Genomic DNA, 20,460 nt, shown 5'->3' with positions numbered 1-20,460 from the left:
CAAATCTGTTAAGTAAATTATTGTTTTGATCCGCAATGAATCAGTGTTTTGAACAAATCTGATGAGTAAATTATTGTTTTAATATAGAATGAATCAATGTTTTTGAACAAATCTGTTTAATACATTTTTGTTTTGTTCCAGAATAAATCAGTGTTTTTGAACAAATCTGTTGATTAAATTATTGTTTTAATTTCAAATGAATCAGTGTTTTTGAACAAATTTGAGTACATTGTTTAATTCTAGAATGAATCAGTGTTTTGAACAAATCTGTTGACTAAATTATTGTTTTAATCTAGAATAAATCAATGTTTTTGAATGAATCTGTTGAATAATTTTTGTTTTGTTCCAGAATGAATCAGTGTCTTTGTAAAATCTGTGGAACAAATGATTGTTTCAGTCCAGTGTTTTTGAACCAATCGGTTTAATGAAAAATTCACCACCTACACTGTAAAAAAATCTACTTAAAAAAATGTTGGAAGGGCAAAAATATTTAAGTTGAGCTAATTTTATGGCTTGGCCTTACTTGAGAGGACATATTATATTAAGTCAACACAAATATATTTGAAAAACATTGAATGAATGGTTATTTTCAAATCCAGTCAACAAAATGCTATTATAATGTTGACTAAACTAAAACACATGCACGTGCACTATAAAACTTCAGTAAAGGTTGAGCCAACAAAACAATAACAATTCAGGCAACACTTTGAAGTCAGAAATTGACTGAACGTAGAATTTCTGTGGAACTAGTTACTAAATAATAATAAGTTGAAACCCTTTGAAATTTTTTTACAGTGTACAGGTGGAACAACTGCAGAAAGAGCCATTGTAAAATGTTTTTCAATTCAGTGCTTTTTCAATGCACACTCCACTTGTGGAAGTGTTTGTAAGCTGAAAAATGCTGAAACTGGTTTCAAACAAGATATGTTTGCATGTCATTCAGACTACTAAATTGTCATCTGGTTTGGTTCTAAAGAAAACGTGAGGTGGTTTAAAAGAGTACATTTACTAAATGCCTTTTTTTGTCACTTCTAACTAACTTATCCCTAAACCTAAATTGACTTGACGACCACTCTTACCTCACTGTACCGGTTGAACATCCGAATAGCCTGATCAGCCAGCCTAAAGACATTTCTCCAGTCATAGTTTGTCATGTTCATATATCTGTCCTGCTCTGGGCCATTGTGCAGGAAATTAAGGATGTCTTTAGTGGAGAACTGTGTTTCTTTAAGACGCCTGTCCAAAAAGTCCATCACCGTGGGGTTTCTAAGTGTGTCCTGCAGTGGGTTGGAAAGATAGAGAAACAGTTGTGAAAATGGTTGAGCTGCTTAGTTTTTCTGGAAACCACAATACATTTTTTTTTAAGTAAAACAAATGGCATTCGTTTGAAATAGAAATCTTTTGTAACATTATAAGTGTTTTTACTGTAACCTTTGATCAATGTAACGCATCCTTGCTGAATTTAATTTCTTACAAAAAATTTTTACAGACCCCAAATATTTGAACTGTAGTGTATAAAAACACATAGACAATATTTAAGAATTAAATCACTTATAGATACGTATCATGACAGATAATAAAATATAACAACGTAATCCCATGAGAGATTACACAGAGACCAAAGGAGGACAGTGGATTGTATATTCAGGAGATTATTGGAATAACGTGGCATGTGAAGGGATAAAGGGAGGTGTGTGTGCATGTGTGTATGTGATGAAAAGAAACAGATACGTTACCCGTATCATGTTCATTTGGACGCTGTTCTGAAAGAATTCCCAAAGCTGCGGTCCCACCTCTTCCCAGACCTTCCCCATTTTCTGCAACCTCTCTAGCTCCTCAAAAGTAGTGTTGGCCTGGAGAAAACATACACATACAATATATTATATATATATATATATATTTATATGCATTGTCAGCATCATACTGTATGTGTGTACAGGGCACCTTAACCTGTCTACAGGGATGCACAATAACAAAACAACTCAGCAATGTTCCATCTCATTGAAACAAAAACAACTATCCAGATGGAAAAATATAAGTGTAGCCTTGACACACACACAATGAATTGAAGCACACAATATGCTCTTTGGATCATCTCAAATAATGCTGGAGAACATGATATTCAGGTTTCGCACAAATTTGTGGAGTTAAAGTCCTTAAAGAAAAAGAGGGATCATTAAAATGAATTTGTCCATTAAACTTTTCAAACAAATTGTTAAACGGATTAAGCAGAATACCAGCATTTTCAATGGTGGTCTCTTTTTCTCAGTAAGGTCACATTAAACTGATCAAAAGTGACAGAAAATACATTCGATTGTATTTACCTGTATTTCATATAAATATTGTTCTTTTGAACTTTCAAAGAATCTGATAATTGGTTTCAACAAAAAAAATATTTAACAGGTCAACTGATTTCAACAGTGATATTAATAAGAAACATTTCTTGAGCACCAAATCAGCATATAAGAATGATTTCTGAATCATGTGACACTGAAAATTGGAGAAATGGCTGATGAAAATTCAGTTTTGCCATCACATTTTAAAATATATTACAATAGAAAACTGCTACTTTAAATTCTAATAATATTTCACAATATTACAGCTTTTACTGTGTTTTTGATCAAATAAATGCATGGTGAGAATAATAGACTTCTTCTACAAACATTTTTAAAATCTTACCGACACCAAACTTTAGTGTATGATTTGATTGTCAGCGGTTACAAGACATGTGTGAGAGTACGTGGATATCTGTATAAGTAGGTGGATATCTTTATCTTACACTTTTTAATATCTTTCTGACAGACGGGGAGTCTGGGGTGTAGAGGATCTTCCCCATCACCAGAGGCTTCACTGAATTCCACATGATTTTCGTAAGAGGGTTCGACTCTAGGTTCTGCATCAGTGCATTACAAAATGGAGCTGTGGGCCAAAGAGAGAGTGAAAGAGAAACAGAGCAAGAAAAAGAAAGTGAAAAGGAGAAATTAGAACAAAGCGAAAGTGAGAGTGAAAAAAAGTGAAATTAACAGAACAGACAGATCAATAGCTCTCACTTGCTGTCTTGTCATAGATGTAGCTGTCGTGTCCTCTGGAGCTGTTGATGCCAAGGAAAGCCTTGTAGTTGTTGTCCTCATACCAATTAAAGGAGAAGACCCGGGTGATCTCACTCTCTGGGTATCCGCAGAAGAGATCCGACACAGTGGACATCAGCTGACTGAAGGACGAGGGACCCTCGGACTGGAAGATGGAGTACATGACCCGGATCAAGTCCTGGGAGCTGGGCCTCTCCGCAAGCTATGAGAGGAAGGGCATTTTAGTAAATGTAAACTTTTACAGCCTGATTTTAAAAATAAACTCTACATAGCAGCTTCAGAATGTACAGATTAGTTTATTCATGGGCCTTAAATGCATCAGGGCATGATAGCTGGAGGAAGGCAAGATTTTCAGTACAAATCATATGATAATTTTATGATGCTTTAAAGAACTTTTTAAATTCTTTAACTTGGACATTCTGCTGAACATCTCCTTTAGTGACTCAAAGAAAAAAGATAAAGATAAAGGTTTTAAACAACATGACAGTAATAAATACTGAGAGAACATTGTGTTAAATGTTTATTTAATTATGCAAGCCATTATGACTGATAACACCACTCTTACGTGAGAAGACTTATAATATAAAGCTGAATATAAAGGACAGACACTACCATTCAAAAATCAGAAAATAATGATTTTTTTAAAGAAATGAATTTTATAGAAATTGTATTCATCAAAGTGATCAAAAGTGACAATAAAGCAGTGTACTGTTACAAAATAGTTATATTTCCTTAACAGTAAATACTGTTCTTTTAAACTTTCTATTCATCAAAATACAGGTCCTTTTCAAAAAATTAGCATATTGTGATAAAGTTCATTATTTTCTGTAATGTACTGATAAACATTAGACTTTCATATATTTTAGATTCATTACAACACAACTGAAGTAGTTCAAGCCTTTTATTGTTTTAATATTGATGATTTTGGCATACAGCTCATGAAAACCCAAAATTCCTATCTCAAAAAATTAGCATATCATGAAAAGGTTCTCTAAACGAGCTATTAACCTAATCATCTGAATCAACTAATTAACTCTAAACACCTGCAAAAGATTCCTGAGGCTTTTAAAAACTCCCAGCCTGGTTCATTACTCAAAACCGCAATCATGGGTAAGACTGCCGACCTGACTGCTGTCCAGAAGGCCATCATTGACACCCTCAAGCAAGAGGGTAAGACACAGAAAGAAATTTCTGAACGAATAGGCTGTTCCCAGAGTGCTGTATCAAGGCACCTCAGTGGGAAGTCTGTGGGAAGGAAAAAGTGTGGCAGAAAACGCAGCACAATGAGAAGAGGTGACCGGACCCTGAGGAAGATTGTGGAGAAGGACCGATTCCAGACCTTGGGGGACCTGCGGAAGCAGTGGACTGAGTCTGGAGTAGAAACATCCAGAGCCACCGTGTACAGGCGTGTGCAGGAAATGGGCTACAGGTGCCGCATTCCCCAGGTCAAGCCACTTTTGAACAGAGAAGCAGCACTGGACTGTTGCTCAGTGGTCCAAAGTACTTTTTTCGGATGAAAGCAAATTTTGCATGTCATTCGGAAATCAAGGTGCCAGAGTCTGGAGGAAGACTGGGGAGAGGGAAATGCCAAAATGCCTGAAGTCCAGTGTCAAGTACCCACAGTCAGTGATGCTGGTGTTGGTCCACTGTGTTTTATCAAGGGCAGGGTCAATGCAGCTAGCTATCAGGAGATTTTGGAGCACTTCATGCTTCCATCTGCTGAAAAGCTTTATGGAGATGAAGATTTAATTTTTCAGCACGACCTGGCACCTGCTCACAGAGCCAAAACCACTGGTAAATGGTTTACTGACCATGGTATTACTGTGCTCAATTGGCCTGCCAACTCTCCTGACCTGAACCCCATAGAGAATCTGTGGGATATTGTGAAGAGAAAGTTGAGAGACGCAAGACCCAACACTCTGAATGAGCTTAAGGCCGCTATCGAAGCATCCTGGGCCTCCATAACACCTCAGCAGTGCCACAGGCTGATTGCCTCCATGCCACGCCACACTGAAGCAGTCATTTCTGCAAAAGGATTCCCGACCAAGTATTGAGTGCATAACTGAACATAATTATTTGAAGGTTGACTTTTTTTGTATTAAAAACACTTTTCTTTTATTGGTCGGATGAAATATGCTAATTTTTTGAGATAGGAATTTTGGGTTTTCATGAGCTGTATGCCAAAATCATCAATATTAAAACAATAAAAGGCTTGAACTACTTCAGTTGTGTTGTAATGAATCTAAAATATATGAAAGTCTAATGTTTATCAGTACATTACAGAAAATAATGAACTTTATCACAATATGCAAATTTTTTGAAAAGGACCTGTATACTGTTAAAATGTATCACGGTTTCCAGAAAATAATAAGCAACACAACTGTTTGCAACATTAATAATAAAAAATGTTTCTTGAGCACCAATTCATAATATTAGAATTATTTCTGAAGGATCATGTGACACTGAAGACTGGAGTAATGGCTGCTTAAATTTCAGCTTTGCATAATAGGAATAAATATACATTGATAAATAATATATATATATATATATATATATATTAAATTCGAAAACAGTTACAGTATTTTAAATTGTAATAATATATCTACATATATATATATATGTGTTGTGTTATGTCACCATATTGCCACGTCTGAACCTCTCTATCCAGGTTTACATAACACGTGGCAACCTAAAGATGCATATCCTTGAAGAGGATATCCCAAAATAAACCCTAAGGCACAGTTGTGTCTGAATTTGGCATCCTGGAGGTAAAAATAATGTAAGAACCTGAGGTTTGCAATTAATCTCATTTGAATTCAGCCATGTGCATGAACAACTGGGAAACTCTGTATAGAATTGTTTTTTTTGTCAATACAATATCCAGTGTTGTTTTGAACCCCACTGACTTTCATTGTGCTTTAATTTGTACTGACAAAACCAGATTCAACATTCTTCAAAATATCTTCTTTTGTGTACCATAGAACAAATAAAATCATAGAGGTTTGACTCTGGACTGAACCACAAAGCCTAGCAAACACTGCTCTCTCAAAATACGAGGCCAGACGATTATCAGGTGAACGTGAGATTCAGCGCTCTTCCGTGGGTCATGAACTCTAATGCACACCATGATAGCCAAAATAAGTCAAACCGGGTCAAGATAAGTGACAAAGATTTCCATAGAGGCTTTCAGTATGAGGAATGTCATTGCTCAACCTCCACTAAACTAACACTTTACCTCCCTACATCCCATTCATACACATTCATACTGAGCGCAGATGGATTTAGTGATGGGTGATAGCATTAGTTGGCCAGGCTTTCTGTCACCCAAGCAAAAGGGAAAGAAATGTACTCCACCTACAGGATGTGACCTCAGTGGAATGCGCTTTCGACATATTTGTGAAACAGGAGTGATAATACACATGCATGTACATGCACGAACTGGTCATATAAACACATGTTATGGTGATTTAATAAAGAAACTGAGGTTGATGTGATAGACAAAAATGATCCGTAACACATACTTTCCTAACGTCTCTCATGTAGCTTTCTGAAGAGCTGAAAGGAAGCGAGGAGCTTCCTGGATGCTAAAATAAGGGTCTTTAAAGGGGGAGAGGAACTGAGCTTTCTCAAGCAGCCGTACCTCCTGAAGCTTGTCGGACAACGCTGAAAGCACTCGACCCCAGAACTGCAGGTCTATCCCAGTCGTGTGGTTATCCAGCACCATGGGCAACTGAACACAGACAGAAAGAGAGACATTTGAGTTCACATTAACCTTATGTGATATCACAAATACACAAATGACCACAAATAGCCAAATACTGATTTCATTCATTTGAGTGGGCCTACATAATTCTAAACATGTTTTAATACCTTTACATTATGATTTAAATACTAAAATTAAAATACAGCACATATACACTAGTGTTTCTGAAAGTAATCTTGTATACTCACCAAGGCTTCATTTATTTATTTAATCAAAATTACAGAAACAAATAATGTGAGATATTACTGCAGTTATATTATTGCAAAAATAACTGTTTTATATTTGAATTATTATTTTTATATGTAATATAATGTATTCATATTCAATTTATAATTTTTTTTATAATTTTGATTTTAAATTTGTATATATTTAATTTTTTTTCCCTGTGATGGCAAAGCTGAATTTTCAGCAGACTTTACTCCAGTCTTCAGTGTCAAGATTCAAGATTCAAGTTTATTCATCACATACACAATTATACAGGGTATAACCAGCAGTGAAATGTAGGTCAGGTCCGCTCCAAGGACAGTGCAATTGTATAGTATACACATATTAAGAAAAAGAAAAGTAGAAAAAAATAAAATAATAAAATAAAATAAAATAAAAGATAAAAAATATAAATAAATGTGCAGGTCAGTATGTTGTTGACTTAAATAGTAATATAAGAGGAATGTGCAAAAGAATGTGCAAAAAAGTTGTAAAGGGTATTTAAATAGCAGCAATAGGAGGTAGAAAAAATTATGAATAGCTTATTGATATGGTGATATTTACATGGAGTCAAGTCATGTTATGACACAGAGTTAGAGTTTAGGAGCCTGATGGCCTGGGGGAAGAAGCTCCTCCTAAGTCTCTCAGTTTTTGCCATCAGGGTACGGAAGCGCTTACCAGATGGAAGCAAAGTGAATAGACGGTTACCAGGGTGATTTGAGTCCTTGATGATTTTGACAGCTCTATTTTTGTAGCGTTTGAGGTAGATGTCCTGCAGAGAGGGGAGAGCAGACCCTGAGATGCGCTCAGCTAAGCGCACAACTCTCTGTAGTGTTTTGCAGTCCTGAGTGAAGTTGTTTCCATACCACACTGAGATGCACTGAGTCAATACACTTTCTATGGTCCCTGAATAGAAAGTTTTCAGGATTGCTGGTGAGACCCTGAATTTCCTCAGCTGTCGCAGATGGTACAGTCTTTGCCTGGCTTTCTTAACCTGTGTTTGGATGTGTGTAGTCCAAGTTAGGTTCTCGGAGATGTTTACACCGAGGTACTTGAAGTTACTCACCCTCTCCACAGGGGTCCCACTGATCATAAGAGGAGTGTAGGGCCGCTGCTGTCTCTTCCTAAAGTCCATGATCAGCTCTTTAGTTTTGCTCACATTCAGAGAGAGACAGTTGTCCTGGCACCGTGCTGTGAGTCTCTCTACCTCATCCAATTATGCGGTCTCATCATTGTTGGAGATGAGGCCCAGAACCACAGTTTCATGTGGAGATGTGAGAGGACACGCAGTCATGCGTGTAGAGAGAGTAAAGCAGGGGACTCAGGACACAGCCCTGTGGGGCTCCTACATTCAGGGTGATGGAGATTGAGGTGAACTGGCCAACTTTCACCACTTGAGGTCTGCCGGTGAGGAAGTCTTGAATTCAGTCACAGAGTGAGTAGTTTAGGCCGAGGTCTGTGAGTTTAGATGCTAATTTGATGGGGACTATAGTATTGAAAGCTGAGCTATAGTCAATGAATAGCAGCCTTACATAATTCCCATTGTTGCTGTCCATGTGTGTGAGGGAAGAGTGGAGGACGTGAGAGATTGCATCGTCAGTAGATCTATTTGGGCGATAGGCAAACTGAAGAGGGTCCAAAGTATCAGGTATGGAGGAGCAGATGTGGCTCTTTACAAGTCTCTCAAAAACCTTCATGACTATAGATGTGAGGGCAACTGGGCGATAGTCATTCAGGCAAGAGGGTTTATTGTTCTTTGGCACAGGGATAATGACAGATTTTTTAAATGAGGTGGGAACCACGGAGGTAGCAAGGGACTCATTAAAGATGGAAGTGAAAAAACCAGTGAGCTGATCAGCACAGGACCTCAGAACACGGCCAGTTATCCCATCAGGTCCAGCTGCTTTCCTGACGTTCACTTTCTTTATCACCCTCCGAACCTCATCCTCCGACACAGTGATTACATGATTATCGCTGCTCTGCCTGCTGCTTCCTGATGCGCTGGACGGCAGAGTCGCGCCGCCGCCATTGCAATCAAAGCGGCCGTAGAAGATGTTTAACTCATCGGCCAGCAACGGATCTGCTCTCACCTCCGCGGAGGATTTGTTTCCGAAGGCACAGATGGTCCTCAGTCCCTGCCACATCCGTCGAGAGTCCTTGAGCTGGAAATGAGACTTAATTCTCTCTCGGTGTTTGGCAGCTCTTACTGCGCGTCAGAGAGCATAGCACGATGCTTTGTACTCGCTCATATTCCCGGTCAGAAGAGCCTCATTGTAAGCGACAGTGCGTGTGTTAACCGCAGCACGGATAGTTCTGTCCACCCACGGTTTCTGGTTGGAGAATGTCCTAATAGTTATTGTTTCTGTAGCTTGCTCGGTTAGCATGTTTACAAAGCTCAATGCTACATCCGTGAACTTGCTGACGTCAGAAGAACTCGTCCGGAGCATGTCCCAGTCGACGTCATCAAGAGCCGCCTGCAACCTCTGAGTGGGAGGACCAGCGCGTCACTACTCTCTGCACCGGGGGATCCTGAACAAGCCTTTGTTTATATTCCAGTGTGAAGAAAATGGCGGCATGGTCCGATTTGCCAAAAGCCGGTAGTGAGCGGGCATTGTAGGCATTCTTGAACTGAGTGTAGCAATAATCCAGTGTGTTTGGTCCTCTAGTTGGACAGGATACATGTTGATGAAAGTTCGGCATGACCCGTCTGAGGTTAGCTTTGTTAAAGTCCCCCGCGATGATAAAGGCAGCGTCAGGATGTTTGTTAATGTAGCCGCTGAGCACATTGTGAAGCTTAGACAAAGCCAAGCCGGTGTCTGCCTGTGGTGGAATGTAAACAGCAGTAACAATGATCGATGAAAACTCCCGGGGCAGATAAAATGGGCGGCAAGTAATGGAAAGATGTTCCAGATGAGGCGAGCAGGAACGCGACAGAATGGAGATATTCCTGGGATCACACCATTTCTTGTTAATCATGAAACACACTCCTCCACCCCTGGATTTACCAGCCTCTGCTGTTCTGTCCATCCGTAAAACAGAGAAGTTATCACTCGGCATTACAGCAGTGTCCGGGAACGAGGACGAAAGCCATGTTTCTGAAAAACACAGGATGTTACAGTCCCTTATGTCCCGTTGGAAACTAATCCTGGCTCTAAGATCGTCCATCTTATTCTCCAAGGATTGGACATTTGCGAGCAGAATGCTCGGAAGAGGAGGACTGTGAGCCCTTTTCCTGAGTCTATCTCGAATCCCAGCGCATTTCCCGTGGTGTTTCTTGATCCGTCGCCTCGGGGGGTTATTGTTTATCTCCGCATTCCGAAGAATCTCCAGAGGCCACGATGGATTCTTGGATAAAGTGTCCTGAAACAGGTTGGTGTAGGGGTTTCCAATATCCAAAAGTGTTTCTTTGTTATAGGTGATCAGTGCTGACGTGAAATGTGTAAAAAGAGAGTAAAAGTAAGTAAAAAAGTAAATAAAAACACAATCTTAGCGGAGCGACCTGGACGGCGTCCGAACACAGCGGCGCCATCTTGAAATCCCATCTTGTCACATTATAATATGATAATTTGGTGCTCAAGAAACATATCTTATTATTATCAATATTGAAAACAGTTGTGCTGTTTAATATTTTTGTGGAAACTGAATTTGTTTTAGGATCTTCAATGAATAAAAAGTTAATAAGAAATCTTTTGTGACAAATGTATTTAACGTTGATCAATTTAATGCATCCTTGTTGGACAACAATCTTAATTTATTTTGCAAATGGATGCTAAACACAATTTCTAAACTACACAGTGCCCTGAACATTTAATTATTTTGAATATCTGTGCTTTGAAAAAAAAAAAAAGTTTTTAAAGGAAATTTTACAAAAGATTTTTTTTTATGGCAAATGATTAACTGGGGGAAAAATATTTTCATAATCCTTCATCAAAATATAATAACTTGCTCTTCCTCTGAAATGACTTTATATTGACACCACTATAGCTATACAGGCAATTTGGTAATATTAAGCAAAAGCCAAAAAGCTATCTGAGCAATGTTCTTGATTTATTGTGGCACGTAAGGTCCACTTTTCACCATCCAATCAAACACCCAAGGAATAAACTCCCACCCTAAATGTTTTCTCATTGATTGTTTGTTTCAGTCTGAACAATACGGAGTCCATTGTTGACTTTAAAACATATGAAATTCTGAAGCAGATGAAAGCTAATATTTAATGACTGTTTAATCACTGTAGATATTTGGTGTTTAAGACACAATTAGAGAGATGCAAGATGAGCAGCAACTTATTCCCGAATCTTAAACATCATCTCGAGAGGCAGCAAAACTGCATAAAGAACAGAAAACTGCTTCCTCAGCCGTCCTCATCACCAGAGGGAGTGTCTTCTTTAATCTCATTAGTAAATGAGGCCAAGCAGTGTGTCATCTTGCTAACGCTACCATCTGCTTCAATCTGACCCTGAGTAAACCTCACAGACACAGAGAGAGACTTAGAAAGAGAAAGCTGATAAGTAGTGTTGTTTCAGCAGTGGTATTCATAGGCCTTCTAAAATCTAACAACAGGTAAGTAGGTCTGGCTCATGATCCACATTCTTAGTTTAGTGCACCATCTGCGAACACTTATGATGTGTTTAGAACAGCTTTTCCATAATTCCAAGCAAGTGACACATCTTGTGACATGCCGCACACTATAGAGGAGAACATAGTGAATTACTGTTGAATCTAAGCTAAATATTTCCAATCGGAATGTTTTAGATAAACTTTCTCTGCAACAAAATGTACTGCTTTTAAAACAGAGAGTGCTGACCTCTGCAGTGTCCGTTTAAATATGTTTCAAAATCTAAGACAAATTTATGAGCTGGTTTTTGGACCCACAACTAGCTTACAGTTGAACTAAATAAATAATTAAATAATAAATCTTTTAAACTGTAAATGTTTTAAATGTATATAATAATTATTCAATTTTATAACTACTCTATTATATTTAGAAATGTAAGTTATTATAATGATAATATAATTTAGTGTCAAATTATTTTTAAAAATCCAGTCAAAATATACATTCAAAAGTTTGATCAAAAATACAATAAAAGCAGTAATACTTTAAAATTGCATTACAATTGTAAACTTGTATTACAAGGATTGTATTACAATCCATCAAAAACATTTTAATATCCTGATTCTGTGTTCAAAAGTTGTGCTGTTTAATATTTTTCTGGAAACCATAATTTTTCAGTATAGGGACCGATTCTCACTGTTTACTAGTTGCCTAATATATTAGTATGCTTATTATTAACATATTGGCTGTTTATTAGCATGTTTAAAGCACATATTTTGCATGACATCCCTAAAAAGGGAAAGGGTGTGTGGTACTCGTAATTTGTGCTCTGCATTGAACCCATCCAAGTGTACACACAGTAGTGAACATACACCCGGAGCAGTGGGCAGCCAGTGCTGCTCGCCCGGGGAGCAGTTGGGGGTTCGGTGCCTTGCTCAAGGGTCTCACCTCAGTCGTGGTATTGAGGGTGGAGAGAGTGTTGGTTATTCACTCCCCCACCTACAATCCCTGCCGGACCTGAGACTCAAACCCACGACCTTCGGGTTACAAGTCCAACTCTCTATCCATTGGGACACGAAAGCTACCCAGTTCCCAAACTTAACAACTACTTTGCTGACTATTGATAAGCAACATATGCTGAGTTTATTGAGGCAAAAGTCGTATTTAATGGTTTGTTAACAGCGATAATTTAATATAATTTAAAATAAGATTTTTTGATCATTGAAAAATGAAAAAAAAAAAAGTATTACATTACAAATGTCTTTATAGTTATATTTTGATCAATTTAGCAGGTCTTTGCTAAATATAAGTCAGATAGAATATAATTTATTTTTTTTAAAAGTCACACTGACCCCAAACTTTTGAACAGTAGTGTATAGCATATTATTCATGTTATTTTAAGTCACCCTGCAAAGTTGCATTACTCTTGGTCATATTTTGGAACTGAATAACATCTCAGTCTATTAAACATAAGTATAACTGTGCAAAACAGAGAGTGTAAAGAAAAGCGTCATGACTGACCAGTCGTAAGAGCTTGATGAAGTCTATGTTGGCATAAAGCACGTCCTCGATATTCTGGAGCCTTTGCTGGGAAAGGGCACACATGGCATTGTGGACCCCATACAGCCCTCCACGGCTGGGGAAGATGAGGAATCGCTCCAGAAGAGCCTGACTGCAGGCGATCTCTTTCAGAGTCAGATCTGGGACTCCATATGCAAACTAGAAACACAGGAGATGATTGTTAATGAGGACGTAGTTCAGCATGTCCATGTTTTGGGAGAATTTGATGAAAAATCTGTGAAATATCTGACTTTTGGCAGCAGAGTTTGGTATCTTGGCAAATCTGAGAACAATGTGAAACATTGCTAAGATGTTTTTGGCACGCTAGAGGACATGAGATTACTGGGGTTTTTTTCTTAGACTTTGGTTATATTTGCTCTATATTTAATCTCGTTGCTGTCTAAAAAAAAAAATAGGATATTTCCTCATTTTTGTTTCTTACACTAGTTTCAAGATCAAAAACAACTCTCTCAGCATGTTCTTACAGAAATAAGAAATAAACCTTCAGATGGCTTAAACTATTTGGTCTCATTAAACTCATAAAAAATTTGGTCTCATTTAACTAGAATAGGACAATATTTGGCCAAGATACAACTATTTGAAAATCTGGAATCTGAGGGTGCAAAAAAATCGAAATATTGAGAAAATCGCTTTTAAAGTTGTCCAAATGAAGTAAGTACCAATGCATATTACTAATCAAAAATTAAGTTTTGATATATTTACAGTAGGAAATTTACAAAATATATCCATGGAACATGGACTTAATATCCTAATGATTTTTGGCATAAAAGAAAAATCAATAGTTTTGACCCATACAATGTATTGTTGGCCTGTGCTACTTCTGACTGGTTTTGTGGTCCAGGGTCGCATATATCTATACATTATTTATGGTGTGTTTCTCAATACACTGAGATGCACTTAGGAAAGTGTAGGATCAAAGAAGTCTACTTAAGAGTGCTTGAATCACTGAGACAATGGGCTACACCATAAATCAGTCTGTGTGTGAGGCCAGCGTGAAACAAAAGAAGACGCACGTCACGAAGACACTGCCATACAAACTCAGGAAGGACTCTTAGTGGCTGTTAACACCACATGAATCCACTAGATTTTGCTGGAAGCATCTAGTAAATCCCCATAGGAGAGTGTGAAGATGTGACTGTGTGACAGGATTCTGTTTGCAGTGGAAGCTGTTAAAAGTATTTGTGAAAACAAATGGCTCACAAGAGAAGGAAGCTAATGTGCTTTTTTAAAAGCAGTAGCCTAAAAAGCTTAATTTGCAGTAACGTACTTGCTCCACCCGCACTTGAGCATTTGTAAGATCATACACCACAGCCTCTGAAAGCCCAGCGTCCCGCAGCAGGAATGACGTTAGACCCTCATCGTCCTTCAGAATGTGCTCTACCTTCAGTCCTTTACCTGATGGCACAAAGGAAAAGATGTGGAGGGAAATATATAATTAAACAACAGCATACTGTGAGACGGTCAACATGAGTACATGAAGGAAAAAATAAGATTTTTACATTGAAAATGTGAGAAAATTAGGATTTTGATGGATTTATTTTAAAAATGCCTTCTTAAACTAAATCATTTAAAGCTTTACTTGAGATGCAAGTAAACAAATACAAATATTCCCTTTTTTGTGACCTAGATACATGGGCACAATGGAAGAATGCATTCCACTCCTCCTTAAATGAAGCACTCTTAAGACTGCAGCAGTGTGCTGACCAGCGTGTACAATGACTTTGACATATATTCATTTAGAGGACAAACTGTGCTGACAAAGTGCTTGAATGGATCACTTGATCACTGAATTCTTCACTGAAAGCTTTGTCACTCAACAGGACTCACGACATGAGAGTCGTGTGTGGAGAAAGTGCTGCTAGATTCAACTAACCAACTCCAGTTAAAGGCCTTCAGAGGTAAACTACAGCACTACAGGTTGTTTTGGTTAACAATATGAAAAGAAATATTTTACAAATATTAAATTATGACATTAAAAAGGTGTAAATGATTATGCGATCACAACTGGAAATGTTTTTGGTCCAAGTTTTGGTCTTAATTGGTCCTTGAACATTTCTGTCAATACTCCCATAAAAAAGTTTGTGGTGTAAGACTTACTTTTTGTTTTGTTTTGTTTTTTATTTTATTTTGGTGTTAACAGTATATTCAGTATATTCAGAATACAGTAATTCTCACTATTAATTAGTTACTTATTAGTATGCCTATTATTAGCATAATGGCTATATATTAGTACCTATTAAGCACATATTCTGCATGACCATATTCTACATCCCTAATCCTAATATCAAAACTAGTAGTTTAGTAGTTAATTAGTAGTTAATGGTTGTTAATGGTTAGAAAGTGTGACCATTTTGGTTTGGTTTGTTATGGTTTGATAAGAATTTGTCATTTGCTAAAAATGACAGTAATTCTTTTACATTGTAAAATAAGATTTATCAATGCATGTTAATGCTGTTCTTTTAAACATCCTAAGAATCCTGAAAAATGTGTTACAGTTTCCACAAAAATAAGAAGCAGCACAAATGTGTTCAACATTGATATTTTTAATAATAATAATACTAATAAAATGTTTTTGAGCAGCAAATCAGCATATTATAATGATTTCTGACAGATCCTGTGACACTGAAAAATGTAGCTGCTTTAAAAACACACACACACACACACACACACACAGGAATGCATTATGATAAAAAATATTGTAATAATATTTTTAAAAATCACTCCTTTCTACTGTGTTTTTGATCAAATAGCCTAAATAAGAGACTTCCAAAATATAAAAAAAAGAATAATAAAAATAAACCAATAAATTGTATATATAAATATAAATCAATAACCCCCAAACCCAGAATATGAGAATGTCCTTTTTAAAAAATTTTTTTTAAAAATCACGATCACTAGACATTTTCCTACGAATCCTCTCCATACATTAAGATAGATTTAGGTTCACCCTGGACTAGTCATCGGCCCATTAGAGGAGCAGGAAAAGGAAACAGGTATGAGGGGAGTGGAAGTACAAGAGAGGAAATGCCCACTCTGTCCATCCATCATTCAGATCCATTAAAGAGGTCCCATCAGTTCCTCTGAGGGCCGGGTTAATGGGTCAGACAGCAGACACCCCCCCCTCCCGCCCTACATACCTGCCACCAGCGCAGGATTGGTGCGCAGCGTCTCCATGAAGTTGCTCAAGATGGTGGCTTCGTGCCACAGACGACCCAGCTGACGGAACTCAGTGTCATTGAACAGCAGCTCCTGTGAATCTTGGTAAAACCGTGCCAGTCTAAAGAGGATAGAAAGAAATGAGCTACAACAATAAACTGGAACTTGGATTCAAACTAACTTAGTCCATTAAAAACAAACATCTCCCAACATTTTATGGCATGAACTCAAAAAAAATGGGATAAGACTAAATTTACAATCCCAACTGTTGGTTATCGAGCTGTTTGACATTCTGCAAAACTCCTCTACACTGGAAGAGTCATTTTTCCAACAAACTGAATTGTGTCAGAGGAATATCTCTGGACGCCTACAACACAAAATATGCAAGATAGGAAAATCTTCCAGATTTGAGATGTGAAGACTCATGTCTGACTCACATGGAGTTGTGGTAGTTGGAAACGACCCCAGGTGACTCTCCTCGAGTTTGATGGCGAAAACATGGGTTATTAGCATTGCAGAAAATCCCTTGAATCCAAGGCAGGATTCCCGTTGAGGGCATAGCCTTGCTGGGAAAATGACCTGTATTTACAGATATGATGAGTAAGTCCTCAGGCACCTCACACAGATGCTAATGAACTTTCAAGCTGTGTTGTTTTTCTGAATACAATTATCAATTGCTGGCTCAGACACAAGAGTGTGAAATTGTACCTAAAGTAACGATACTATAATGTGTATTCTTACATTCATGTTGGCGATACAGAGGATTGGCTTTTCGGAGCCACACAAGCCCAATGAATAAAAACACAGGCCACAGAATCTCAACCAGGAAGCGAATCTGTGTGCACACGACAAGAGAGCGATTTATTCAGAAACATGTCAGCTTAGCTTACTTTATTTATAGCTGCAAGTAAATTTGTTTTGCAGTAAAATGACAGTGACATCCATCCTTGACACATCATTTCAAAACACATTTAAGAACATAATACAACACAACAATATAACATTATACATGATACAAGTGCTCAAAACTCCACCATCCTACAGCTTACTTAACAGTTAAAACAGTTGGAACAAAGTTGTTTTTATACCTCTTTGTTTTACACACTGGGACTAAAAACTTCCATCCAGAGGGAAAAAGCTCACTGTACAAAGGGTGGGAGTCGTCATTTAAAATAGAAGTAGCCATTCGCTCTAACTGTCTGGTACCGAATACAGGGATGCTGCTTCCAACTCTGATTCACCAACCAATCGACTAGACTATTTAACTATATGATTCAAGGAATTTCTCGCTTTTAAGGATATGCGACCAAGCTATGCAACCAAAGAAAAGGAAAAAAATGATTCAATAAAAGCAGGATAATTCGTTCGATGTGGAAGTGTGGGAAGTGCTGGTGACCTTTTTAACACACAGCTGCGCAATTAGCTTCAAAGCTCAGTTTTGCATCAATTTCCAAGGTTTTTACAGGATTGTGCATACTCAATAGTCTGACCTTTAAACTTTTTTGTTGATGCGAGTGTCAGATCTGAATGTAGGATTTTAGTAATGGCAAAAACAACACTTTGCCAAAAGGTTGTATACATTAGGTATTGTGAACTAACAGTAAACTGTACTTTTTTACAGCATTTATTAATGTAGTTTACAGCGAATTAATGTTAATGTCACGTTGTACAAATTAATATACTAAAACAAACTATACAAATACAAACAAATACTAAAACTATAATTATAACTATAATTTAAAATGTCAAAACAATTATAATTAAGATGTAAACTGAATCATGCCCCCCCCCCCCCCCCCCCCCCCCCCCCATTCTCAACAATTAATTGTAAGTATTCTGTATTAACACATTAATAATGGAATTTATTTGTCTGTATGGGCCTAGATAAATGCTGTAATAAATTATTGTTCCATGGTATGTCATAATGCATTAACCTTATATAATTAAATAGGGATGTACAATAGCAATATGATAATAATTTTCAAGTTTTGGCCAAAATTTAAAATCTATACTATTTTGTCTAAATAATTTGAAAACACTGAGTATTAAAGTCTTTTTGAATTTAAGCATCGACTTTATAAAGTATAGTATAACAGCTGGATATTTAGGTAGGCCTATGAATTTGCATAAATGTATTCAATAACATGCGATTCAATTATAATGTTGTAAAAGATTAACTCAAGCAATAAAATGAGCATTAGATGGTAGTCTAACTGGACAAATAGGCAAAATGTAAACTTTAACATCCAATATCAACTGTAATGCAAATAACCGATTTGATGCCAATATATCAATGTATCATCCCTAGAATTAAGCCATATTGTAAAATGTTGCGTTATTGTTAAACAAACAATAGCAGAGGTTTAAAAATACACCTTTAAAACAATCTGTCTTTTCAGTTTCAGGGTCTTATATTTGGTTTTGTGTGGTATGTCACACCTCATTGCCTAAATCCTGTAACCAAATTTCTGTTTATGATATAAACAGAGTGCTCTAAATATAAGCTGTTTTCAGGCTTTAGAAACTACAGACCGTGATGATGACTGTTTTGTGTCCCAGTGAATGGGTTAATTGTACCTTTTGTCTCTTGCGGAGCGTCCAGTTCTTCCAGAGAAGCAGACGGACCTGGCTGCCTGTGTTCATGGCTCCAACTTAACCCCCGTGAGGGGGTCAACAAGCTGCAACAAACCTGCCAAAACATCACATACCCTCACAATCAAACTAAAAGAAAACTCGCAGAGCTGATGTACAGAAATTCAAACGACAGATGAATGTCATTAGCAGAGCTGTACACATGATTTCAGACAGCTAGTCTTTATTAATGAAAACAGCTGTTTTAGTGAAACGTTGCTTGAAGACTTTGTTTGTTAGTCATGTGAAATTGGGTCACAAATCTTTAAAGGAAAATTTGGGCCTAGCATTGAACCACTGAACTATTTTGAGCCACAGCAATGACTACTACAGCAGGACCAAAACAGCACAGCAGTCTCAGACAGAGCTGTTATTATGTCCGTCAGACGTCTAATTTTCCACAGTCTTTTAACACAAACACTGATTAAAGCTCTTTCAGTTCAGAGATACAAATGTCTCATCTTACAGTCTCTTTTGACAGACATATTGCACAAACTCTTGATCTTAATAGTTAAATGAATATCAAAGGCCTGAATATCAAATATTCAAAAATATTAAATGGCAATATCCTCCACAAAGGCCAGCAACTTTAACCCTTCATGAATATACAGTACTGTAATGTTTTTGAAAGCCTCTTATTCTCACCAAAGCTATTTATTTGACCAAACATACAGTAAAAACCCTAATAATTACTATGTAAATGATCTGTTTTCTATTTTAATATGCTTCAAAATGTAATTTATTCCTGTGATTGCAAAGCTGAATTTTCAGCAGTCATTACTTCAATGTCACATGATATTTTATAAATCATTCTAATAGATTTGCTGCTCAAAAAAACATCTATTATGTTGAAAACACTTAATATTTTCTGTGAAAGCCATTATTCCTTTTTTAAATAAATAGAAAGTTCAAAAGGTCAGCCTTTATTTGAAACTTTTAGTAGCATAAATGTATTTACTGACACTTTTGATTAAATTACTGAATAGAAGTATTATTAAAAAAAGACACAATCAATTCTTTTTGATTTGACCAAACAAATCATGATTTAAATCGGTAACATTTTAGATTAGGAAACAGATTCACTTTAAATTTGTATAACTTGTATAACTGAGACTTTGCTTTCATTAACTCCTATTTTGCACCTAATTAATAGTAAGGTAGTTGTTATGTTTAGGCATTGGGAAAGGTTAAGGGATCTAGAATATGAATAAGGCATTAAAATGTGTTTAAATGCTAATAAACAGTTAGCATCCCAGTAATATAGGCTACATGCTAATTAGCAGCTAGTTAAATAGTGTTCCCTGAAAACAAATGGTACTTACCTCAGTGCTGAAGAAATATGAGTTCCTTATCATTCACGAAGAAAAGTGCATAATTACAGTCTATGATTGTCCCTGAAACACAGCAGCTAAACTTACTGCTTCTGACTGACTCAACTAATCTGATTGGTTTAATCTGCAGGGTTAACATGGCCATCAGCA

At 37.0% G+C, this 20,460-nt stretch overlaps 1 protein-coding gene across 1 annotated transcript in view; it reads right to left on the bottom strand.

Annotated features, from left to right (window-relative positions):
- Positions 1-18,991, bottom strand: part of LOC306881257 (retinal-specific phospholipid-transporting ATPase ABCA4-like) — a gene marked incomplete at its 5' end in the record, with an annotated part of 41,913 nt that extends 22,922 nt beyond the window's left edge. Inside the window, 11 exons of the mRNA XM_079435263.1 lie at positions 1,080-1,277; positions 1,737-1,853; positions 2,780-2,919; positions 3,051-3,291; positions 6,730-6,819; positions 13,133-13,330; positions 14,460-14,587; positions 16,330-16,469; positions 16,786-16,927; positions 17,090-17,183; positions 18,926-18,991. Coding sequence (XP_079291389.1) covers positions 1,080-1,277; positions 1,737-1,853; positions 2,780-2,919; positions 3,051-3,291; positions 6,730-6,819; positions 13,133-13,330; positions 14,460-14,587; positions 16,330-16,469; positions 16,786-16,927; positions 17,090-17,183; positions 18,926-18,991 — 1,554 coding nt within the window. The remainder of the gene's footprint in view (positions 1-1,079; positions 1,278-1,736; positions 1,854-2,779; positions 2,920-3,050; positions 3,292-6,729; positions 6,820-13,132; positions 13,331-14,459; positions 14,588-16,329; positions 16,470-16,785; positions 16,928-17,089; positions 17,184-18,925) is intronic.
- Between the last annotated feature and the right edge of the window lie 1,469 nt (positions 18,992-20,460).

This window comes from Barbus barbus (assembly GCF_936440315.1).
Source record: "Barbus barbus genome assembly, chromosome: 15".
In the NCBI taxonomy this organism is placed as follows: Eukaryota; Metazoa; Chordata; class Actinopteri; order Cypriniformes; family Cyprinidae; genus Barbus; species Barbus barbus.
This window is presented reverse-complemented; position numbering and strand designations above follow the sequence as displayed.